Raw genomic sequence first — 26,279 nt, forward strand, 5'->3', positions numbered from 1 at the left:
TAAAACCAAGACTAGTGTGTGAAAGGTACAGAAGGAGAGAGCCCAGGTCCACAAATAGAATCAACAGGTGGAACTGTTCGCAGATGGAAGCTCATATGGCAACTGAGTGACCGTGTGGTGGGCATGTGGTAAGTGAGACTCCAGCCCCAGATGGGATTCGAGCAGATGCTGTCTAGGTCTCTTCCAAACCTGAGAATTGTGTGCCTCTTATCTTCACAGAAATTTCCAAATGTAAACTCGAATTAATTTGAATCAGAAATACCAGCTTAAGGCTCAGTTCCATAAAATGCAAGAGATGTCCAAGGAAAATCAGCCAGTTTCAGAATTGCTTAAAAATAAGCTCTAAAAATAAGCCCAGAATTATAAATCAAAATGTCTACTACAGAGGGAAACACTCTGTCCTTCAATTCTGAAATTCTTTTTATTTCATTCTCATCCTCAGACCAACGGTCCACATTGTCTCCATGGCCAAGAATAATCTCACCACAGTAACTGAATTCATTCTCGTGGGCTTTACAGACCACCCCAAATTGGAGATTCCCCTCTTCCTGGTGTTCATGAGTTTCTACCTAGTCACCCTTCTTGGGAATGTGGGGATGATTATTTTAATCCAAGTAGATGTCAAACTCCACACCCCAATGTACTTCTTCCTGAGCCACCTCTCCCTGCTGGATGCCTGTTACACCTCAGTCATCACCCCTCAGGTCCTAGCCACATTGGCCACAGGCAAAATGGCCATCTCCTATGGCCGCTGTGCTGCCCAGTTCTTTTTGTTCACCATCTGTGCAGGTACAGAGTGCTTCCTGCTGGCAGTGATGGCCTATGACCGTTGTGTTGCCATTCGCAACCCACTGCTCTATACCGTGGCCATGAGTCCCAGACTCTGCTGGAGCCTGGTGGTAGGAGCTTATGTCTGTGGGGTGTCAGGGGCCATCCTGCGTACCACGTGCACCTTCACCCTCTCCTTCTGTGATGACAATAAAATCAACTTCTTCTTCTGTGACCTACCACCCCTGCTGAAGCTTGCCTGCAGTGACACAGCAAACATAGAGATTGTCATCATCTTCTTTGGCAATTTTGTGATTTTGGCCAATGCCTCGATCATCCTGATTTCCTATCTGCTCATCCTCAAGACCATTTTGAAAGTGAAGTCTTCAGGTGGCGGAGTCAAGAGTTTCTCCACGTGTGCCTCCCACATCACTGCTGTGGCCCTTTTCTTTGGGACCCTTATCTTCATGTATCTGCGAAGTGGCTCGGGCAAATCCCTGGAGGAAGACAAGGTCGTGTCTGTCTTTTACACAGTGATCATCCCCATGCTGAACCCTCTGATCTACAGCTTAAGAAACAAGGATGTAAAAGACACCTTCAGAAAGGTCACTAGGAGACTCCAGGTGTCCCTGAGTATGTAGATCTGAGTGAGAGGAGTTCTTGTTTTAGTCCACTTTCTTCCCATATCAACATATCCTAATAGGCACCATTATTAAATGCAACTTATACCCACAAATAGAGGGCAGATAGAAGGTAGGTACCACCAGACACACAGGAAAAACTACAATTGTGGTGAAATTAGTTTCCAGCAATTCCATGTTCTTTCTTCCTATCCCCTTCTTCCACTTTCAATCCATTCCTTAGCACTCAGCAGTCTCTTGCTATTCTCTAATGTCACAACTTATAGAATCTCAGGTCCCAGGAGTCTTGAGTTTATTTCATTCCACCCCAATACTCTCTGCATTCAGGCCTTGGCTTGCCATCATTTCCCTCTTGTTTTTGCTCCCATCAATCCCACCTTTTCCTCTGTGTCAAAGACTGTATCTGGGGAGCTCTGTGAATTGTACAAATTGGTCCTTTTTTTCTTTTAATATGAAGGACTGATCACCTCACTAAGCAGGGAGTATCGTGTAAGGCAAAACTCAGTCCCCAATCTGCCAAGGGAAGGAAGTTTGAGAAATGAGCTTCTCTTTTCAGAAGTTTACCCCCTTAGAGTGTCTTCATTCTTGCTCAGACCGGAACAATGGAGCTTAAAAATTTCCTTATCAGTTGGCACCTTACTGGTTTTGTTGTTCCTGCTTTCATGTTACTTTGGTAACTTCAAGATGAATTGAACCATATTACCTTTGGGAATGTCTCCTCAAGGTCTCTTGTTTCTGAAGGCCATGGTGCATTTCTTCCCCTCCTCGCCCTATTGCCTGTCTCATGAACAGTTCTCTCCTACCAAGTATCCAGTTTCCAGGAAGAGCAAATCACAGAGCACAGACAGATAAATAGAGAGACAACTGAACCCCATATTACACTTTCTAATGAAGATCTGGTAAGAGGGGAAAGTCATCATGACTCCTGCACCAGACTGCAAAACCCTTGAGAACAGAATGTTTTCTTCACTGCTAAGTCCAAAGCCTTTTGAAAGAATTTTTTAGTACATGCTTGTTTCTATTTGAGCCTTCTGGTAACTCTATTGCAAATGGAAAAAACATGGTTTAATGTAAAATTCCCATTTTGCAATTAAGGAAGTATTTCCTCATGAGTCAAAGAGTAAGTACTCAGAGTATACAGCAGCAGACAAGTCATGGAGTCAGACTTGAATTTGAATCCTGATTCCACCGCTGATTTATTATGAGGTCTGGGTAAATGATTTAATTTTGCAGACCTAAAGCAAGTATAACAATTCCCAATTCAAGAGGATATTGTAATAAAATGATGAATAAGAAATAGCCAACACTAATCAGGCGTTCAATATAGATTGCTCTCATGTCTTCTCTTCCCTTTCCTTCACTTTCTGATGTCAACCCTGGACCCTTGCTAGAGTTTAATGGCCATTGACAAAAGAAAAATAGATCACCAAGCAATGATGGTAAAAGTCAATGAAAGTGATTAACTGAGGAAAATGTATAACTCAATCCTTTGTACCAAGGAATAAAGTAAGTGAGTATTTAACTGGATAGGTGGAGTGCATGTATCTATGTCCCACATAGTCAAGGATAATAAAAGGATGTATTTTAAGTGAATATGTTATTTTATGAATATATGAACTCCTCTACCCAACTTTGATTTCATGAAAAGTTGATCCTCATTGTCTCTCCATATGGAAACAACAGTTTTATTAAAATAATTCATTGTGGAAGACAGTGTGGCAATTCCTCAAGGATCTAGAAATAGAAATATCATTTGATCCAGCAATCTCATTACTGGTATATATCCAAAGGATTATAAAGCATTCTATTATAAAGGCACATGCACATGTATGTTTATTGTGGCACTGTTCACAATATCAAAGGCTTGGAACCAACCCAAATGCCCATCAATGATAGACTGGATAAAGAAAATGTGGCACATATACACCATGAAATACTATGCAGCCATAAAAAAGGATAAGCTCATGTCCTTTGCAAGGACATGGATAAAGCTGGAAACCATCATTCTCAGGAAACTGACACAAGAACAGAAAACCAAACACCACATTTTCTCACTCACAAGTGGGTGTTGAACAGTAAGAACACATGGACACAGGGAGGGGAACATCATACACTGGGGCCTGTCAGGGGGTAGCGGGCTAGGGGAGGGATAGCAGGGGGTGGAGGGCTAGGGGAGGGATAGCATTAGGAGAAATATCTAGTGTAAATGACGGGGTGATGGATGCAGCAAACCACCATGGCACGTGTATGCCTATGTAACAAACCTGCATGTTTTGCCCATGTAACCCAGAACTTAAAGTATAATAATATAATTATTATTATTATTATTATTCACCATACTTCTGTAGTTGACAGATTCAGAAATAAGCACCTGATCCATGTAGGGCTAATAAAAATTTTTCATGGACAGATTCAGAAATAAGCACCTGATCCATGTTGGGCTAACAAAAATTTTTCATGGATACTGTGAAGTTGAACATGTAAAAGAGATTCAGAATAGAAAACCAGATTGACAAAGGTAGAGAATACCCAAATAACTACTAAACGTAGGAAGAGCTGCTTCTTCTCATTGAAAATTGAGAATAAGGATTATTCTCATGAGAATTGTCAGGAACATGCACACTTAATACCACAATATGTTTGCTAAGTTAGCAAAAATTTAAAACTATGACATCACTACGTTGACAAAGATATGAAAAATGAGTAGTATAAATGGGTTTAACAACTTTATAAAGTAATTTGGCAATCCTTTAGGAATAAAAATAGACAAGCAATGACCCAGCTATTCCAATGAGCTAGCTATACACACTGGTGAAACTCTTGCCCATGCACATTGGGATATGCGTCCAGAATGTTCATGAAGTATTGTTGTAATCGCACAAACCTCAAAACACTTTCCTTTGGTTTTTCTTTTTTCTGGCCTGGGGAACGGATGTGATGGCTGGAGGCCTAGAAGCTATTGTGGACCATAAAGTGACTTTAAAGATGAGAGCAATGCATAGAAAACAGCAGAGCAGGGAAAAAGAGAAGCCCAAGTCCCTGATGACCTTTTTAATCCACCATATGGGCCCTGGGCTGCCTATCCACGGGTCTCTTTTATGCGAGAAAGAAGCATTCATCTTATTAAAGAAAATAACTAGAAACAATATAATTTTTTTGAAAAATAGGCTAAACAATGTCATAATATAGGGATATATACACATATGACAAAGCTTTAAACCACACAAGTAAATTATTATAACCATAGCCAAGATACAGGAGCAAGGAGAGTTGTGAAGGGGGAGGACCTCATAACGAACTTCTAGAGAGAAGTGTTCTATTTATCTTTGTCTGATAGCAATTGCCTGAGTATTTTTTTTTAAGTTTTTTGATAAACCATATTCATTTTAAGGCACTTTTTTGTATATGTATTATATTTCTTTAAAAAATACAAATAAGTAAAAATGCAGACCCCACCGCACTCCTAAACTAGCATGGAAGCCTAAGTCTTGGGTTCTATCACCATGTCAGACAGTGGCACATACCCCTCTTTCCTTGGCAACAACATAGTGGAATTCAAGGGGAGTTAGGAGACTCCTCCTCAGTTATGGCTTTTGTCTGCTTTGTTGTTTTGACTAATTTTCCACCATTAAAGCAGCCCTTTTTTTTTTTTTTTTTTTTTGATGGAGTCTCACTCTGTCACCAGGCTGGAGTGCAGTGTCGCAGTCTCGGCTCACTGCATCCTCTGCCTCGTGAGTCCAAGCAATTTTCCTGGCTCAGCCTCCAAAGGATCTGGGACTACAGGCACATGCCACCATGCCCAGCAAATTTTTGTATTTTTAGTAGAGACAGGGTTTCACCATGTTGGCCAAGATGGTCTCGATCTCCTGATCTTGAGATTCGCCCACCTCAGCCTCCCAAAGTGCTGGGATTGCAGGTGTGAGCCACCATGCCAGCCCTTTATTTTTTTATTGACAAAAACTGTAAATATTTGTAGTGTACATCATGCTTTGATATATGTATGCACTGTAGAACTACTAAATCAAGCTAATTTTTTTTATATTATACTTTAAGTTCTAGGGTACACATGCAGCTCATGGAGGATTGTTACATAGGTATACACATGCCATGGTGGTTTGCTGCATCCATCCTCCCATCATCTACATTAGGTATTTCTCCTAATGTTATCCCTCCCTAATCCCCTTAGCCCCTGATACCCCTCCCCAACTCCCACCCTGCCCCCAACAGGCCCCATGTGTGATGTTCCCCTCCCTGTGTCCATGTGTTCTCGTTGTTCAACACCCACTTATGAGTGAGGACATGCGGTGTTTGGTTTTCTGTTCTTGTGTCAGTTTGCTGAAAGTGATAGTTTCCAGCTTCATCCATGTCCCTGCAAAGGATGTGAACTCAACCTTTGCATTTTTATGGCTGCATAGTATTCCATGGTATATATGTGCCGCGTTTTCTTTATCCAGTCTATCATTGATGGGCATTTGGGTTGGTTCCAAGTCTTTGCTATCGTGAATAGTGTTGCAATAAGCATACATGTGCATGTGTCTTTATAATAGAATGCTTTATAATCCTTTGGATATATACCCAGTAATGGCATTGCCAGGTCAAATGGTATTTCTATTTCTAGATCCTTGAAGAATCACCACACTGTCCTCCACAATGGTTGAACCAATTTATACTCCAATCAACAGTGTAAAAATGTTCCTATTTCTCCACATTCTCTCCAGCATCTGATGTCTGCTGATTTCTTAATGATCGCCATTCTAACTAGCATGAGATGGCATCTCAGTGTGGTTTAAATTTGCATTTCTCTAATGACTAGTGATGATGAGCATTTTTTCATATGTCTATTGGCTGCATAAATGTCTTCTTTTGTAAAGTGTCTGTTCATATCCTTCACCCACTTTTTGAGGGGGTTGTTTTTTTCTTATAAATGTGTTTAAGTTCTTTGTAGATTCTGGATATTAGCCCTTTGTCAGATGGGTAGACTGCAAAAATTTTTGCCCATTCTGTTGGTTATCAGTTCACGTTAATGATAGTTTCTTTTGCTGTGCAGAAGCTCTTAAGTTTAATTAGATCCCATCTGTCTATTTTGACTTTCATTGCCATTGCTTTTGATGGTTTAGTCATTAAGTCATTGCCTATGCCTATGTCCTGAATGATATTGCCTAGGTTTTCTTCCAGGGTTTTTATGGTGTTAGGTCTTATGTTTAAAGGAGGCAGAGGTTGTGGTGAGCCGAGATCGCACCATTGCACTCCAGCCTGGGTAACAAGAGCAAAACTCCGTCTCAAAAAAAAAAAAAAAAAAAATCTTTAATCTATCTGGAGTTAATTTTTGTACAAGGCGTAAAAAAGGGGTCCAGTTTCAGCTTTCTGCATATGGCTAGCCGATTTTCACAACTCCATTTATTAAACAAGAAATCCTTTCCTATTGCTTGTTTTTGTCAGGTTTGTCAAAGATCAGATGATTGTAGATGTATGATGTTACTTCAGAGGCCTCTGTTCTGTTCCATTGGTCTATTTCTCTGTTTTGGTACTGGTACCATGCTGTTTTGATTACTGTAGCCTTGTAATATAGTTGGAAGTCAGGTAACTTGATGCCTCCAGCTTTGTTCTTTTTTCTAGAATTGTCTTGGCTATGTGGGCTCTTCTTTGATTCCATATGATGTTTAAGGTGGTTTCTTCCCATTCTGTGGAGAAGATCAATGGTAGCTTGATGGGGATAATCAAGCTAATTTGTAATAATATGCATAGACCCGGTGAGTGCCTGGCTACTTCTTATTTATTGTTTTAATTTAATTTTTACAATATCCTCTTGAATTAGGAATTGTTATACTTGCTTTAGACCTGAGGAAGTAAATCATTTACCCAAAGTCTCACAATAGTAACATTTTTGTTATTGCATGTTAATTAGCTTGATTTAGTAGTTCTACAATGCATACATATATCAATATGTACAATATTTGTGTTATTGTTAATTACAATATACATTTTTTGTGGTAAGAACATTTAAAACTACTTTCTTAGCTATTTTCAAGTTTCAATTCTCAAAGCAGTTTTTCTTTATGTCAAAGTTAAATATCCTGTATGACTGAACACTTATCCCAGGGAATATTTAGAAAGCAGGTGATTAAACCGAAAAACACCTGGTGCTTAATGTTCTGCCACAGAATAGAATGGACAGGTAAGCCATGTGGGCTTACTGAGGTCTGAAGAACTGCCTATGAGTTCAGTCAGGCTTCCTAGAATCCAGGCTAATAAATGAATCTATTCCTAGAATCCAGGAGGAGTCCCCGTCTCCTCCTCCTGACTGCCTTCACCACCTCTCTGAGCATCCCACACAACCTCTAGCTGCCATTGGGGAAGCTGTGTGACATCAAGTAAGACACGCAACCCCATGGGTCTGCCTCTTCATCTGTAATGTGTCAAAGTATTAAATCACAATTACCTTTGCACCAACCTAATAGATCTGGATTATTTCTTCACTTCTTTCTAGCTCTGAAGGAAGTAGTATAAAGGTGGCAGTGCTCACTCCCCGAAGAGCACACAGAGAAGCATGGGAAATGATGTCATTCGGGGTCTGCCACTTACCCTCCTGAGCCTTTTAATCCCCTGGCCCACTGTTTGCCTACCTAGATGAAGAGAAAGGAGGATTTAATATTCCTGCAGTCAGCTCTAACTGAAGGGAGCAGGCTTCTCCCAGAAATTGGAACCCCTGTCACATTCATTAATTAATGGTTTGCAGGCAAGAGTGGACTCACACAACCCCCACTGAGGGCAGGTAAATCATCACAGTGACTTGCAGAGAAAAAGGGAGAGTCTCTCTTTCATTTAACATTATCATTTTTGTGCATAAGCATCATCTTAGGTGTTGTACACAAGATGATAAAACCATCCAAGGATTCAATTGGATCAGATTGGATTGTTTGGGCAAGAAGGCAAAACAGCTGGGCGCCTAGAGGAACTCTGAGGTCCCAGGCTCTGAATTTTACCCAGCAATGCTGTGTAAAACCAGGTATACTCTCTGGCCCTGCTACCTGCTGCAGGTGTGTTCAAAGATGGGTTTCTAGCATATGCATAAAATTGGCCAGAAGAAGATTTAGTAATTGCATTTTTTATGGATTTCAGATTCTCACAGCATCAATCTCATTCTCCTTGGACCTACTCAGAAACAGGAGAAAGATTAACAGTGCCTCACAAGAGTTCCTCACAGGAGCACAAGGACCAGCTTTTTCCCTATGAGGTAATGTAAATTCTAAAATTATGTTGTGTTTGAAAATAAAATACATTCCAGAGACTATTCAATGTGCTTTCCAATTTTCGAACATAAACTTTGTTCGACCTTTTAGACAAGTTATTTATCTTCCCCAACCTTCAATTCTGTCTTCCATAAAACAGGCACAGAAAGACACACCTTGCAGAGGCTGTAATCAGTAACAAATATGTCAAGTGCAGGGAACAATAGTTGGCAGCGAGTTATATTATGACTCCCCTACACCACACCATCACCCACTGCTCAGAGCATGAACAGAGAATCATCCAGCCAGCTCTGAGGAGGTTGTCCCTGCTGGTGATATTTGTAAGAAAGACATTTGTAACAAGAATCTTTTGAGAAGATAATGTGGAAATAAATGTTATAGGAAGAGGGAGTAAAATGAGGTAGGTAATGAGTTGGGAAATGTCTCCTGACCTCTGAGTACCCTGGCTGTCCTGCACAAGTCCTCCCCACTCTATGGTCCTGTCGTGGACTTGTTAGTTCTGGTTTGTACTTTCATGAATCTGTTGCCTTTCCTGAGGCACCAAATGGGACACTAGTGTTGAGGTCCCACCAAGATTGGTTTTAGAGGGAATGTTTTTTGACTTAGGGGGTGAAAGTCACTTCTCCGGGCTCCATTTTCTCTTTTACAAAATGAAGAAAATATAGTCGACCAGGTGCATTAAATTTTTTAAACAGTAGAGCCCTGCTTCTAAGCAAAATGAAATGAAGAACCTCGTTGTTTAAATGGCAGCACCCACCTGCTGAGCCTTCCCTTCACATCTCACTGCTGTGTCTCCTTGAGACAGCCCTGGAAGGCTGAGGCTGAGAAACACAGCTGAAAACCACAGAACCACATCACCAAGGTCCTTTCTGACTCTAGGGTTCTGTGTGTCCTTAAGTCCTGGGTCTCTGGGGGCGATCGTGGGTATTTTCAACCAGTGTTGGGAGGGGCATAGTGAGCCACCACTCCCAGTGTGTCGGGATTTGCTGAGCCCACCCTGACAGCCATATGCACAATGAGTGATCTCTAAACACTGGAAAGAGAAACATGTCACTCAGGTGCTTGCCTGACATAATGCCACATCCAAATGTAGGGCATCAGACATACGTGGGCACAGAAACTAACAGATAAGCTTGGGGTTTCCAGGAATGTTCTTATTGTGCAGGTTTTCCCATTGAGAAAATCACTGACTTGCATGGTTGAGACATTCCAAGTTGTAGCTACCACTCTCCAGGAGAAAGCGGACAGATGAATGTATTCCTCTAGGCAAAAGAGGTCAAAAAGAGAAAGCATGACAGCATCTGTTCTCAGGCTGCATGAACAAAGTTATGCAAGTCCAGCAGGACATGTCCAGAGTGGAACTAAAAGGTCATGGCCCTTCTAGGAAAAAAAGGTGCTGTGGTTGACCAATCATAACAGCATAAATCCAACTAGCTAGTGAGATATCACCATCAGTTTGTAAAGCATATGATTATTTAGAAATCTGAATCTGTGGTTATTTAGTTCACATACTGAAACATTTGAAGTAATCTTTTAAGAGCCTCAAAGAAACATTGTATTTATTTATTTATTTTGAGACAAAGTCTCACTATGTCACCAAGGCTAGCAGGCAGTGGCAGGGCCTTGGCTCACTGCAACCTCCACCTCCTGGGTAAGTAATTGAGATTACAGGAACACACATCCATGCTGGCTAATTTTTGTATTTTTAGTAAAACAGGGTTTCACCTTGTCGGCCAGGCTGGCCTCGAGTTCCTGACTTCAGGTGATCCAACTGCCTCGGCCTCCCAAAGTGCTAGGATTACAGTTGTGAGCCACCTCACCCAGCCCATGTTTATAATCTTATGATTCAGAGACAGGCACAGCAGAGAGTCCTGGGAGTTTATCTAGTCAAGTATGTCCTAAAGCATAGATTACACACCTCAAAATTTCCATACCCCCCCAAGAAAGGACTCTGTGGCTGAATAATCATGGAAAATGCTACCTCAGGAAGAGTTATTAAGTCATAGAATAGGATAATAGATTGGAGTGACAATTCAAGATGTCTACACTAGAAAGTTTCAAAATGAGTCATGGTCATAGTAAGGACAAGTTTAGAAGAGATGCCCTGTGTCAGTCCCAACCACAACCAGGCTGAAGGCATGAGCCATGTTTTGTGTCACATATGGTCCCTTTGGACACAGTAGAGAATTAATATGTGGGTTGGCTATACCTTCAACATTCTAATTTGTGTACTGGCTACTACAAAAAAAAGCAGCTGAATAAATAAAAATCTCTTTTTCAAGGTATTTGAATTAAGAAACCCTGAAATAATTGTTCTGTTTCAACAGAAATAAAGGTGATGGACCTCCATGAGGTGATGAGCCACAGCCAAGGATAAGCCAAATTCCTGAGAAAGCAGAGAAGATTTTAAAACAATAGGAAACTCCTTTGACAGTGGATTAGAAAGGAGCAGACACTGGGAGCACAGAACAATCACAGTAAAAGCAGTGCTCTGGAAGAAAGATGCGTAAACTCCTGCTCTTAAGATCCTGAGCATCTCCTTAAATTCAGTACTCTGGTACTCCCTTCCACTCTTCAGTTTCCATTAGATCTGCCTCCATTCGGCCAAAGGAGGTAAGAGCAATAGGAGAACCAGGGTTGTCCCTGCCAAGGCTAACACTAATCAAGAGATTTTATATGCACCAATTCCCACACATTAGTGGAGTTGTTAATTATTAGGAATTTGGTGAATCTGGTATTCTTTCCAAGTCTGGAATACTAGGATTTCGGTTTTGGCTCATGAGCCATGAAATCCCTAAGACCAAAATCAATAGGCAGCCATGAAAGATTTTGTGGAAGTTCTATGTCTGGTAGGACCTCATATTTCACAAACAAGTCCCTAAACCTGTTTCCAACCTGCTCCATCGCTGATGGAGCAGCCTCCACCTACTCTCCAGGGGTATCATCCTGGAAAGCACAGCCCAGAGCAATCAGTAGCTGACAAAGGAACTCACTCCACTACCCAAAAGGGAAGAATCAACGTGATTTCTGCAGAAAACTGATTCTACTGAACACTGTGAACCTTTTCTATGAACTACCTTTGGAGTACAGAGGTAACAAAGTACAAGGTGTACTGTCAAGAAGAACCAGTGTAGGATACAAGCAATGTCTTGCTGTTATGACTGTTTGATCTTGGCTTCAGCACTTGCAATTTATTCTTTGACAAGTCACTTTAATTTCCTGAACCTCAGATAACACATTTCAACAGTGAAACTCATAACAGCTCTACTAGGATTATTGGGAGGAATCAGTAAGTTAATGCAGAAATGTTCAACACAGAATAAGGGCTCCATGATCACAGAATCACCTTCCTTCACAGTCCCACAAGAAAAGAAATTCAAGGCAGGCGATGACCTGGTTCATAGGAGAGCAAAAACAGATTATGAAAGTACTCACAAGGAATGGTTGAGATAGCTGGGAATGTCTGACTTGGAGAAAAGTCTAGATAAAAGTAGGCATTACCACTATTTGTCTTAGAAGAGAGTTGGGTTTATCCAACATGCAGAGCCAAGCATAATACTAATGCGTAGAAGGTATAGAAAGAGCAATCTGTCTTTCTTAACCAGGCAGAATTTTCCAAAGGCAGACTGGATAGAAAGCCCCCATCACATAAAGGGCCCTGCCTCTGACAACCCTGGAGGCACCATTCACAGGACGTCTGTATGAATGGCCCTGCCTGGAATCACACAGGCACAGCCTAAGACGCCGCATAGAGGCAGCTCTGTAGCACACCTGGGCTAGATGACAATTTATGGGAAGTATTCTAGCACAGAGAGACCCCTTATTGGTCCCTTCCAATCTTGATTGTCCAACATTGTCTGGTCTTAAAGAAAACATCCCAGACAATAATAAGCAAGTGAATTTGAAGAAAGACTGCACCAAGGTCCGGTTTCAGGTGGGATGCAGAGATAGGTAAAAGCTCTCCATAGTAACTTCCAGCTGTGGACTCTTAAGATGATAAATACTTTTTTCTCTCTCTGAGCAGAGGCTGGGACATTTACTTAACACCTGACGCTGAAGAAACCAAAGACCTTCAGTTCTGAAATCTCAATTTCATTCTCCTCCTCAGGTCGACCAGCTATATTGAGCTTATGGCCAAAAGAAATCTCAGCACTTTGACAGAGTTTATTCTTGAAGGCTTCACAGGTCACCCTGAACTGGCAGTTCCTCTCTTCATAGTGTTTCTCAGCTCCTATCTTGTCACTCTTCTGGGGAATGTAGGCATGATTATTCTAATCCAAGTGGATGCCCAACTCCACACCCCCATGTACTTCTTCCTGAGCCACCTTGCCTTCCTGGATGCCTGCTTTGCCTCAGTAATCACCCCTCAGATTCTGGCCACACTGGCCACAGACAAGTTGGTCATCTCCTATGGCCACTGTGCTGCACAGTTCTTTTTCTTCACCGTCTGTGCAGGCACGGAGTGTTACCTGCTGTCAGTGATGGCCTATGACCGCTTTGTTGCCATTAGCAATCCACTGCGCTACAACATGATCATGACTCCAGGTACATGCAGGGTCTTATTGGCCGTGGCCTACATCTGTGGGGTGTCAGGGGCCATTCTGCGTACCACATGCACCTTCACCCTCTCCTTCTGTGGTGACAATCAGATCAACTTCTTCTTCTGTGACCTCCCACCCCTGCTGAAACTCGCCTGCAGCAGCATGACACAAACTGAGATTGTCATTCTCTTTTTTGCAAAATTCATGTTCCTAGCCAATGTCATGATTATCCTGATCTCCTACATGCTCATTATCAGAGCCATTTTGAGGGTGGAGTCGGCAGGTGGGCGAGCCAAGGCCTTCTCCACCTGCACATCCCATCTCACCACTGTTGTCCTCTTCTTTGGGACACTTGCCTTCATGTACCAGAGAAGTAACTCTGACAAATCCTCAGAGGAAGACAAGATAGTGTCTGTCTTTTACACTGTAATCATCCCTATGTTGAACCCCTTGATCTACACTCTGAGGAACAAAGATGTAAAAGCTGCATTCAGAAAAGTCATTGGCAAATTCCAGTTTCCAAGGAACATAGCTTTCAGTAAGGGCCCTTCATTGTGACCCATCTTTTCTCCAGGTCTTCATATTCCAATGGGCATCAACACCAGCTGGTGCTTTCCCCCAACAGTGTACAGTAGGTAGTTTTCTTCAGCACCTGGAAGTGTGCAGGAACTACCTGTCCTTAGAGAAAAGTACAAGTTTCATGATGTTTGTTTGGATGACCTCCTCTCCCTCCATTTTCTAACCCCCTCTCTCTTTAGCCCTCTCAAACTTTGTGGGTTCTAGTGCTACTCCCTGGCATCACAGAAATAAAAAGTAGCATAGTCATAAGTGAACTGATCACCACATCCAACCCCCTCCCTTTCTAACTCAGCCATGCTTGGGTTTCTCAGTTGCTCTTATTTATTCTTTTTTTACTGTGCTCATTGACACTGACTTTTTACTCTTTGTAGAAAAATTATAGCTATAAATTGTACTAATTGAAGAATAAGGTGTTTTTTGTGGTATGGATAGCCTGCTAACTCATTATGAAGTGAATGAAAAGAACCTGTGAACCCAGTGACATTTCTCAACAGAAAAAGTCAGAGTAGTTCAGGAAAGGGTGCTTTCTTTTGGCTACTCTTCCTCTAATGTCTTCCTAAATGGTTTCTGATCTGCAGGACTATAATTTCTTATTAAGTGACAATTCTCTAGATTCCGAGTCTCCAAATTCTTTATTTTTCCTCCTCCTAAACACAGTGCCTGCCTCGTTTCAATTACTGCTTTCAGACTCATTCCCAGGGTCTGCAAACTCAACAATAACAGATCTGTAGCAAATAGTCTCAACTGATATTACTTTCTCAGCTAAAAATAGTCTCTATGATTATAGAAGGAAGTAAGTACTGTCCACAGCAGAGGGTGAACTCCTTGAGGATAGGGTCATAATGCTTCACTTAATACTTTCTTCTATATTGCTGCTTCTGGTACACTGAAAACCACTATATATTTATGAAAGAAATTGAAGAGACAAATAAATAGAAAGGTATCCCACATTCATGAATTGGAAAACTTAATATTACTAAAATATTCATTTTATCCAATGCATTCTACAGATTCAATGCTATTCCTATCAAAATCACAATGGCATTTCTTAGAGAAACAGAAAAATAGAAATCGTATATGAAATAATAAAACACCTAGGATAGCCAAGGCAATCTTGATAAAGAATAAGCTGAAGGTATCACATTTTCTGATTTTAAAATATGTTATGAAGTTATAGAAATTTGAATATGCCAGTATGGTACTGGCATAAATATATATATATATACACACACATCAATGGAACAGAATACATGGCCCAGAAATAAACTCACACGTATATGGTCAACTGATCTTTGACAAAGGTGCCAAGAATACACACTGGGGAAAAAGACCATCTCTTCAAAAACTAGTGTTAGGAAAACTGCATGTCCTTATGCAAAAGAATGGCATTGGATCCTATCTTTATGCATATAAAAAAATCAGATAGATTAAAATCTTAAATGTAAGTTTTTAATTACATTTGAAACAGTAAAATTATTTTTTAAAAATAGGAGAAAAACTTTATGACATTGGTCTTGGCAATAATTCCATAGATAATAACACCAAAAACTACAAACTGATAAGGTTAAAGAATCAGACTCCAGGCTGAACTCCAAGGACCTGACCTCAAAAGCATTTCTGCCTCTGCCACAATATAAAATGAATAAGTAAGTAAACAAACAAACAAGTCAGGAAGCCACCACAACTTCTGGCTTCAAGACGCTTTCTGCTGAGAGGGGGCAATGAATGCTCCATGTCCTACCTTTTTAATATAATGTTACTTTTAAAAAAAAAATCCAAAATTGATAAGTTGCGCTACATCAAACCAAATATCTTCAGCACAGCAAAGAAAATAATCATCAGAGTGAAAAAGCTACCCAAACCATAGGAAAAATATTTGCAAGCCATATGTTTAATAAAAAGTTAACTGCTAAAATATATATATGTAACTCCTGCAACTCAGTTGTAATAAAATAAATAATCCAATTTAAAGATGAACAAAGGAACTGAATAGGTATTTCTACGAAGAAGACCTACAAATGGCCAGCAGATATGCTTAGCATCACTAACCATAAGGGAAATGCAAATCAAAACTCCAATGAGATATCATTTCACACCTATTATGAAGGCCATTACCATAAAAAAGATAACAAATGTTGGTGAGAATATACAAAAATTGAAATCCTTGGACATGTTCCGGTGTCCAGGAAGATGGAACATGTTTGTGGGAATGTTAAATGGTACAGCCACTATGGATAACAGTAGAGAGCTTCCACAAAAAATTAAAAATAGAATTATCAAATGATTCAGCAGTCCCACTCCTGGGCATATATCCAAAAGATCTTAAATTAGGATATCAAAGAAAGATCTGCCCTCCCACATTCATTGCATCATTATTCACAATAGCCTAGATATGGAAACAATCCAAGCATTTATCAACAGATGAATTGGTAAACAAAATGTGGTATGGACAAAAAAAGAAATATTAGTCAGCCTTAAAAAAGAAAATCTTGGGATCGATCCAAGATGGCCATTTAGGAACAGCTCAGGATTGCAGCTCCCAGTGAAAGCACAGAGGGTGAGTGGACGCCGCATTTTTATTGCCCACAGACTAGGAAATTCCCAGGCGGAGGAGCTCCATGGGTCGCCAGCGCGGCTGTTTCAGCCAGCACGGCTGTGCCGGCCGGCACCACTGCTTTGCCCCGCATGGCTGCTTTGTTGGCGCCCCAGAGCAGCAGTTCTCCGTACAAAATACACCCATCCGGGTGCCCTTTTGGCTGGCAATTGGAGCCACGGGAAGTCGTCCATTCGTCTGTTTAAAAAGGGGACTGAGCAGGGAACCAGGAAAGTAGATTCAAGGGCAAAAAAAGCGCCACGAATCTCAATGCTGCTGTTTAAGCCAGCGCAGTGACTTGCCGCAGGGGAAAACACACAGACCATGGTGCCTCTTGAACAGGCGACTGGAACACCAACTTAAAAATAAATAAATAAATAAATAAATAAATAAAGGCTCTGAGGCAGGGAGCCAGGCCATCAGGCGCGGCTAGTCCCACCCCCACAAAAGAACAGCATCAGAAACTCTCTGGATTGAGAGTTTCACAGCAAGTGCAGCTGAACCCTGGACGGTCCAGCTCTGTGGGGGAGGGGTGTCTGCCATTACCAAGGCAGCCCACCACTTCGGAGGTAGTCAGCCAGTGCTGAGGCACCCCGCTGTTGCCAAGGCAACCCGCCACTGCACAGAGACTCTGCCTTAAGAGAGGTGTCCCACCATTGCCCAGGCAGTTCTAACTACACCCATATAAACAGGACTGCAGGGAAGTTCACTCGGCAGCTGAGCGGAGCCCACAGCAGCTCAGCAAAGCCTCTACAGGCAGACAGTGACTAGGCTGCCTCCTTGATGGGCAGGGCAGCTCTGAAGGAAAAAAAAAAGAAGGTAGCAGCATAACAGAAACTCATAAAGCCCTAAATCCCTGGGACAGAGCACCTGGGAACAAAAAACAGTTTATGAGTTCTGCTGCAGCAGACCTAAACGTACCTGCCCAGCACCTCTGAATGAACAACGGAGCTCACAACTCAGCATTTGAGCTCCCATAAAGAAAAGACCGTCTCCCCAAGCAGCACCCTGACCCCTGTATATCCAAAGAGCCACCTCATAAAGGAGAGATCAGATTGACATTTCGTGGGTAACCTTCTGGGACAAAGATAGCAGATGAAGAAAACTGGTAACATCCCTTACTGTTCAGCAGCTGCTGCAGGTAATCCCCAGTCAAGCAGGGCCTGGAGTGAACCTCAGCAGACCTACAGCAGAGGGGCCAGACTGTCAGAAGGAAAACCAAGAAACAGAAATAACCTCATCATCAACAAACAGAACGTCAATCTGAAAGATTTGAGACCCAATCTGAAAGCCAGCAACTACAAAGCTGACAGGTGGATAAATCCTTAAAGATGGGAAGAAACCAGCGCAAAAAGGATGAAAACACCCGAAACCAAAACACCTCTCCTCCTACAAGGGATCACAACTCCTCACCAGCAAGGGAACAAGGTTGGAGGGAGAACGAGTGTGATGAAATGACAGAATCAGACTTCAGAAGGTGGGTAGTAAGAAACTTCTGTGAACTTAAAGAACATGTTCTAACCCAATGCAAAGAAACTAAGAACCTTGAAAAAAGATTTGACAAAATGCTAATGAGAATGGACAAAATAGAAAGGAATATAAGTGAATTGATGGAGCTGAAAAACACAACATGAGAACTTCGCAAAGCATGCACAAGTGTCAACAGCCGAATTGACCAAGCAGAAGAAAGGATATCAGAGGTCGAAGATCAACTCAATGAAATAAAACAGGAAGGCAAGAATAGAGAAAAAAAGGTAAAAAGGAATGAACAAAGTCTCCAAGAAATATGGGACTATGTGAAAAGACATAATCTACGTTTGATAGGTGTACCTGAATGCGATGAAGAGAATGAATCCAAGCTGGAAAATACTCTTCAGGATATTATCCAGGAAATCTTCCCCAACCTAGCAAGGCAGGCAAATATTCAAGTCCAGGAAATACAGAGAACACCATAAAGATATTCCTCAAGAAGAGCAACCCCAAGGCACATAATCGTCAGATTCACCAGGATTGAAATGAAGGAGAAAATACTAAGGGCAGCCAGAGAGAAAGGTCAGGTTACTCACAAAGGGAAGCCCATCAGACTCACAGCAGATCTCTCAGCAGAAACCCTACAAGCCGGAAGAGAGTGGGGGCCAATATTCAACATCCTTAAACAAAAGAACTTTCAACCCAGAATCTCCTATCCAGCCAAACTAAGCTTCATAAGTGAAGGAAAAATAAAATCCTTTGTGAACATGCAAGTACTCAGAGATTTCGTCACTACCAGGCCAGCTTTACAAAAGCTCCTGAAAGAGGCTCTACACATATAAAGGAACAACCAGTACCAGCCACTCCAAAAACATGCCAAATGGTAAAGAGAATCAACACAATGAAGAATCTGCGTCAACTAACAGGCAAAACAGCAAGCTAGCACCAAAATGGCAGTATCAGATTCGCACATAACAATATTAACCATAAATGTAAATGGACTAAATGCCCCAATCAAAAGACACAGACTGGCAAATTGGATAAAAAGCCAAAACCCATTGGTGTGCTGTATCCAGGAAACCCACCTCCCATGCAAGGATACACAAATAAAGGCTCAAAATAAAGGGATGGAGAAAGATTTACCAAGCAAATGGAGAGCAAAAAAAAGCGGGAGTTGCAATTCTCATCTCTGATAAATTAGACTTTAAAGCAAGAAAGATCAAAAGACACAAAGAAGGACATTACATAATGGTAAAAGGATCAATACAACAAGAAGAGCTACTGATCCTAAATATATACGCACCCAATACAGGAGCACCCAGATATAAAGAAAGTTCTTAATGACTTACAAAGAGACTTAGACTCCCACACAATTATAGTGGGAGACATTAACACACCATTGTCAATATTAGACAGATCAACCAGACAGAAAATTAACAAGGATATCCAGGACTTGAACTCAGACCTGGACCAGGCAAACCTAATCGACATTTACAGAACTCTCCATCCCAAATCCACAGAATATACATTCTTCTCAGCACCACATCACACGTACTCTAAAAACGACCACATAATTGGGAGTAAATCACTCCTCAGCAAATGCAAAAGAATGGAAACCATAATAAACAGTCTCTCAGACAACAGTGCAATCAAGTTAGAGCTCAGAATTCAAAAACTAACCCAGAACCGCACAGCTTCATGGAAACTGAACAACTTGCTCTTGAATGTTGACTGGATAAACAATGAAATGAAGACAGAAATAAAGATGTTCTTCTAAACCAACGAGAATGAAGACACAACATACGAGAATCTATGGGACACATTTAAAGCAGTCTCTAGAGGAAAATATATAGCAAATAGTGCCCACATGGGAAGCAAGGAGAGATCAAAAATTGACACTCTATTGCCAAAATTGAAAGAGCTAGAGGAGCAAGATGAAAAAAACTCGAAACCTAGCAGAAGACAAGAAATAGCTAAGATCAGAGCAGAACTGAAGGAGATAGAAACACAAAAAACCCTTCAAAAAATCAATAAATCCAGGAGCTGGTTTTTTGAAAAGATCAACAAAATAGACAGACCACTAGCCAGATTAATAAAAAAGAAAAGAGAGAATATCCAAATTGATGCAATAAAAAGGATAAAGGGGATATCACCACAGATTCCACAGAAATTCAAACCATCATCAGAGATTATTACAAACAACTCTATGCACACAAACTAGTAAACCTGAAAGAAATGGATAAATTCCTGGACACTTGCCTACTCCCAAGCCTAAACCAGGAAGACGCAGAAACCCTGAACAGGCCCATAACAAGGTCTGAAGTTGAGGCAGCAATTAAGAGCTTAACACCCAAAAAAAGCCCAGGTCCAGACGGGTTCACAGCTGAATTCTACCAGACATACAAAGAGGAGCTGGTACCCTTCCTTCTGAAACTATTCCAAACAATACAAAAAGAGGGAATTCTTCCCAAATCATTTTATGAGACCAACATCATCCTGATTCCAAAACCCAGCAGAGGCTCAACAAGAAAAGAAAACTTCAGGCCAATATCCATGATGAACATAGATGCAAAAATCTTCATAAAAAACTGGCAAGCCAATTGCAACAGCACATCAAAAAGCTTATCCACCATGATCAAGTAGGCTTCATCCCGGGGATGCAAGGCTTGTTCAACATACACAAGTCTATAAATGTAATTCACCACATAAACAGAACTAAAGACAAAAACCATATGATTATCTCAATTGATGCAGAGAAGGCCTTTGACAAAATTCAACAGCCCTTTATGCTAAAAACCCTCAATAAGCTAGGTATTGACGGAATATATCTTAATATAATAAAAGCTATTTACGACCAACCAACAGCCAATATACTGAATGGGCAAAAACTGGAAGCATTCCCCTTGAAATGTGGCACTAGACAAGTATGCCCTCTCTCACCACTCCTATTCAATATAGTGCTAAAATTTCTAGCCAGAGCAATCAGGCAAGAAAAAGAAATAAAGGGTATTCAAATAGGAAAGGAGGAAGTCAAATTGTCTCTATTTGCAGACGACATGATTGTATATCTAGAAGACCCCATCGTCTCAGCCCCAAACCTCCTGAAACTGATAAGCAAGTTCAGCAAAGTCTCAGGATACAAAATCAATGTGCAAAAATCACATGCATTCCTATACACCAATAACAGACTTAAAGAGAGCCAAATCAAGAACAAACTTCCATTCGCAATTGCCACAAAGAGAATAAAATATCTAGGAATACAACTAACAAGGAATGTAAAGGACCTCTTCAAGGAGAACTACAAGCCACTGCTCAATGAAATAAGAGAGGACACAAACAGATGGAGAAACATTCCATGTTCATGGTTAGGAAGAATCAATATCGTGAAAATGACCATACTGCCCAAAGTAATTTACAGATTCAACGCTATCCCCATCATGCTACCAATGACCTTCTTCACAGAACTGGGAAAAACCACATTAAACTTCATATGGAACCAAAAGAGAGCCCGCATAGCCAAGTCAATTCTAAGCAAAAAGAACAAAGCGGGAGGCATCACACTATCAGACTTCAAACTATACTACAAGGCTGCGGTAATCAAAACAGCATGGTACTGGTACCAAAACAGAGATATAGACCAATGGAACAGAACAGAGGTCTTGGAGGCAACACAACATATCTACAACCATCTGATCTTTGACAAACCAGACAAAAACAAGCAATGGGGAAAGGATTCCCTGTTCAATAAATGGTGTTGGGAAAGCTGGCTAGCCATGTGCAGAAAGCAGAAACTGGACCCCTTCCTGACACCTTACACTAAAATTAACTCCAGATGGATTAAAGACTTAAACATAAGACCTAACACCATAAAAACCCTAGAAGAAAATCTAGGCAAAACCATTCAGGACATAGGGGTAGGCAAGGACTTCATGACCAAAACACCAAAAGCATTGACAACAAAAGCCAAAATAGACAAATGGGACCTAATCAAACTCCACAGCTTCTGCACAGCAAAAGAAACAGTCATCAGAGTGAATTGGCAACCAACAGAATGGGAAAAAATTTTTGCAGTTTACCCGTCTGACAAAGGGCTGATATCCAGAATTTACAAAGAACTAAAACAGATTTACAAGAAAAAAACTAACAAGCCCATTCAAAAGTGGGCAAAGGATATGAACAGACACTTTACAAAAGAAGACATACATGAGGCCAACAAACATGAAAAAATGCTCATCATCACTGGTCATTAGAGAAATGCAAATCAAAACTACATTGAGATACCATCTCACGCCAGTTAGAATGGCGATCATTAAAAAATCTGGAGACAACAGATGCTGGAGAGGATGTGGAGAAATAGGAACACTTTTACACTGTTGGTGGGAGTGTAAATTAGTTCAACCATTGTGGAAGACAGTGTGGCGATTCCTCAAGGACCTAGAAATAGAAATTCCATTTGACCCAGCAATCCCATTACTGGGTATATATCCAAGGGATTACAAATCATTCTACTATAAGGACACATGTACACGAATGTTCATTGCAGCACTGTTTACAATAGCAAAGACCTGGGACCAACCCAAATGCCCATCGATGATAGAATGGACAGGGAAAATGTGGCACATATACACCATGGAATATTGCAGCCATCAAAAACGATGAGTTTGGGTCCTTTGTAGGGACATGGATGAACCTGGAAACCATCATTCTCAGCAAACTGACAGAAGAGCAGAAGATCAAACACCGCATGTTCTCACTCATATGCGGGTGTTGAACAATGAGAACACATGGACATAGGGAGGGGAGCACTACACACTGGGGTCAGTTGGGGGGAAATAGGGGAGGGACGGTGGGGGGTGGGGAGCTGGGGCAGATAGCAAGGGGAGAAATGCGAGATGTAGGTGATGGGGAGGAACGCAGCAAATCACACTGCCACGTGTGTACCTATGCAACAATTTTGCCTGTTCTTCACATGTACCCCAAAACCTAAAATGCAATAAAATAAATAAATGGGGGAAAAAAAAAAGAAAATGGAAGATGGGAGGGAGATGGATTATCAAGGTGCATGAAGAAACTTTTTGGAGTGATGGATATGTCGTTTATGTTGATTGTGGTGATGGTGTATATATGCGGCAAAACTCTTCACATCGATTAAATCTCAATAAAGCTAACTAAAAAAATAAGTTGAACATTGTTCTTTCCTTTTCTATTTTTTGAAGAAATATGTATAGAACTGGCATTTTCCGTTTATGTTTAAAAGAAATCATCTGCACCCAGGGTTTTTTATCCCACCATGGGGATGGAGTGGGAGTGAAGTGTTCTTAATTATAGATTCAATTTCTTTAACAGGATATATGACTCTTTAACAGATATATGACTATTCAGATTCTACTTCTTCTTGTTTTAGTTTGTGAAAGTTAACTTTATTAAGGAATTTGTTTCCTTTAAGTTGTCAAATTTTTTGTCATGCTAGTTATCTCATATTCTATGATATAAATAGAATCTGTAGTAAAACACTTTTTCATTTATATTTTCGGTTATTATGACTTTTACTAATCTTTTCAAGGAACAAAAATGGACTTTGTTGGATTTTCAATAATCTATTTTTATTAGCAGCTTTGTTGAGGTATAATTGACATTTATCTGTTTACTGTTTTATTTATGTTTTCTCATTCTTCTTTCTTTTATTTGATTTTCTTTGGATTTAATTTGATTTTCTAGCTTCTTGAGTTGGAAGCTTAGATTATTGATTCTAGATTTTTCTTTCCTTTTTTATAGTTATTTAGAACTCTAAACACTACTTCAGCATCATCCCATGAATTTTCATGTTTATTTCACTAGTGTTCATTTTAAAGTATTTTCCTATTCCTGTGCATGATTTATTCATCCATGCCTGAGTTATTTAGGAGTGTGTTGTTCAATTTCTTTTTATTATTAATTACTTATATTACTAGTTTTATTCATTCTGGTAAAATAACATATTTGGTTTGATTTCAATCCTTTGTGATTTATTAAACCTGACCAACATGTAATCCATTTTGGTGAGTATTCTATACACTTGAATGGAACTTGAAGTCTGATGGTTTGGGATGTAGCATTTCCTATATATCAATTAGGCAAGGTTGCTTAATAGTGTTTCTCAAATCTTATTATCCTAAATGATGTTTTTGCCTACTTTTTCTATATATATTTCTATACATTATATATAATATATAACATATATATTATATATAACATAATATATAAAACATATAACATATAATATGTAACATAATATGTATAATATATGGCATGTTATTTCTGTACATTATACATTATTGTATTTTGAATCTATGTTTTTGGGTGCACAGATATGTAAGGTTGTTGTGTCTACCTGATAAAGTCATCATCTTGTCATCATGAAATGTTTTTCTTTATCTCTGGTTATATTCTTTGCTCCAAAGTCTCTTTTGTCTAACATTAATATAGGCACCCTGGCTTTCTTATGCTTAGTGTTTGCATGGCATATAGTTTTCCATTCTTTCATTTTCAACCCAATTGTGTCCTTTTCTTTGAACTGTGTCCCTTGTAAATAGCATATCGATGGATCTTCTTATTTTTAGTAGTATGGCAATCTTTATCTTTTGGTTGATCTGCTTCATCCATTTGTATCTAATGGAATTACTGATATGAATCAGTTTAAGTTTTTTTAATCTGGCGATTTCCTATTTGCCAGATTTTCTCTTTATTTTCTTGTTTCTCTTTTCCTTTATTTTGAATTAATCAAGTTTTTTTCTTAGTATTTTGTTTTAGCTTGTCTTTTGTCTTTTTAGCCATACTTGTTGTATCATTTTTTTTTAATATCTGCTTTTAAGTTACAACATACATCCTTTTGGCGACTATCAACTACTCCCAGATTTAGTGACTTAAAATGGCATGCACTTATTGACTTGTAATATTTTGTGAATCACATTAGATGGGGTGCCTTAGTTTCTCTTCCACATAGTATAGGCTGGTGACAAAGCTAGGTGGGCTGGATTGGCTAGGTCTCTCATTCCAGGTAGTGTCTCATCATTAAGAATGCTAAGCCTGGAGCAGCATTTCAAGAGAGTGAGAGCAGAATCTGTAAGGCTTCTTGAGACCTTGGCTCAGAACTCATACAACATCACTTTGCCACATTTATTGGTCAGTGTAGGACAACCCTGATTCAAAAATTGGGGAAGTAGACTCTAACTCTCAAGGGAAGGATCTCTAGACAATATATGTCTATTTTTTTGTTTATTACATAGTGGTCACTCTAAAAATGGCAATACATATTATTAATTTATTATAGATTGCTTTGAGTTAATTTTATACCATTTTATGTTCAGTGTAAAAATCTTATGATGGTATAATTCCATTTACTTTTTCCCTTTGTTCTTTGTGCTATAATTAACATATATGTTGCTTTTGTATGTGTCATAAACTTTACCATAAATTGTTATTTTAATTAGACAATCAATAGTTTCTTAAAAATTTGAAAAAGCAGTCTTTTATGTTACAGATGTTTACTCTTTATGGTGTTTTTTCCCCTTCCTATAGATAAAAATATTCATTTGGCACTATTTCTTTTATATTTATTTTCTGTATGCTTATATTTGTATTTAATATTTCTTATAGTTTGGGTCTTACGGAAACGATTTCACTCAGCTTCAATTTATATGAAGAAGTCTATCCAGAATTTATTATTAAATGATATTTTTACCGAGTATAGAATTCTAGGTGGTCATCAATGGATGAATGGATGAAGAAAACATGGTGTATATACACAATGGAATTTTATATGGCTGTTTATCCATGTAAAAGAATAAAATTTTTTCATTTGCAGCAACATGGATGGAACTGGAGAACATTATGTTAAGTGAAATAAGCTAGGCATAGAAAGATAACTGTCACATGTTCTCACTCATATGTGGGAGCTAAAAAATTGATACCATGGAAGTAGTGAGTTGAATGGTGGTTATCAGAACCTGGGAAGTGTAGTGGGGTTGGAAGAAAATGATGCGTTGGTTAATGGGTACAAAAATACAGTTAGATAGAATAATTAAGTTCTAGTTTTTGATAATATGATAGAATGACTATACATAAATTTATATTTTTATAAATAAATAAACATATAGATATAGAGTATATATATATACGTGAGATAGGGTCTTGTTCTGTTCCTTAAGAAATCTTCATATTGTTTTCCATAGAGGTTGAGGTAATTTACATTTTTACCAGCAATGTGTAAGCATTCCCTTTTTGCCACAGCCATGCCAATGTTTATTGTTTTTTGACTTTTTAATAATGGCTGTTCTGGTTCTGATAAGGTAGTATCTCATTGTGGTTTTAATTTGCATTTCTCTGATGATTAGTGAGAACATTTTTTCACATGTTTGTTGGCTATTTATAAATCTTCTTTTGAGAAATGTCTATTCAT

At 39.7% G+C, this 26,279-nt stretch overlaps 2 protein-coding genes and 1 long non-coding RNA gene across 3 annotated transcripts in view; all 3 read left to right on the forward strand.

The window, feature by feature from the left end:
* The window catches only part of LOC116555004, a 47,147-nt gene that overhangs the window by 5,200 nt on the left and 15,668 nt on the right, over positions 1–26,279 (forward strand). Inside the window, exon 2 of the long non-coding RNA XR_004270342.1 lies at positions 8,529–8,643. This is a non-coding gene — a long non-coding RNA (uncharacterized LOC116555004). The remainder of the gene's footprint in view (positions 1–8,528; positions 8,644–26,279) is intronic.
* On the forward strand, positions 451–1,837 carry LOC116555003 (olfactory receptor 9I1). The gene has a single exon (XM_032283328.1). The coding sequence runs from the start codon at positions 465–467 to the stop codon at positions 1,407–1,409; it is 945 nt and encodes a 314-aa protein (XP_032139219.1). The 5' UTR covers positions 451–464; the 3' UTR covers positions 1,410–1,837.
* Positions 12,790–13,978, forward strand: LOC116555002 (olfactory receptor 9I1-like). Its single transcript, XM_032283327.1, has one exon. It carries the CDS (start codon positions 12,790–12,792, stop codon positions 13,756–13,758), a length of 969 nt encoding a protein of 322 aa, XP_032139218.1. The 3' UTR covers positions 13,759–13,978.

The sequence above is a fragment of the Sapajus apella genome, unplaced genomic scaffold, assembly GCF_009761245.1.
Source record: "Sapajus apella isolate SASKATOON/1434 unplaced genomic scaffold, GSC_monkey_1.0 scaffold14, whole genome shotgun sequence".
NCBI lineage: Eukaryota > Metazoa > Chordata > Mammalia > Primates > Cebidae > Sapajus > Sapajus apella.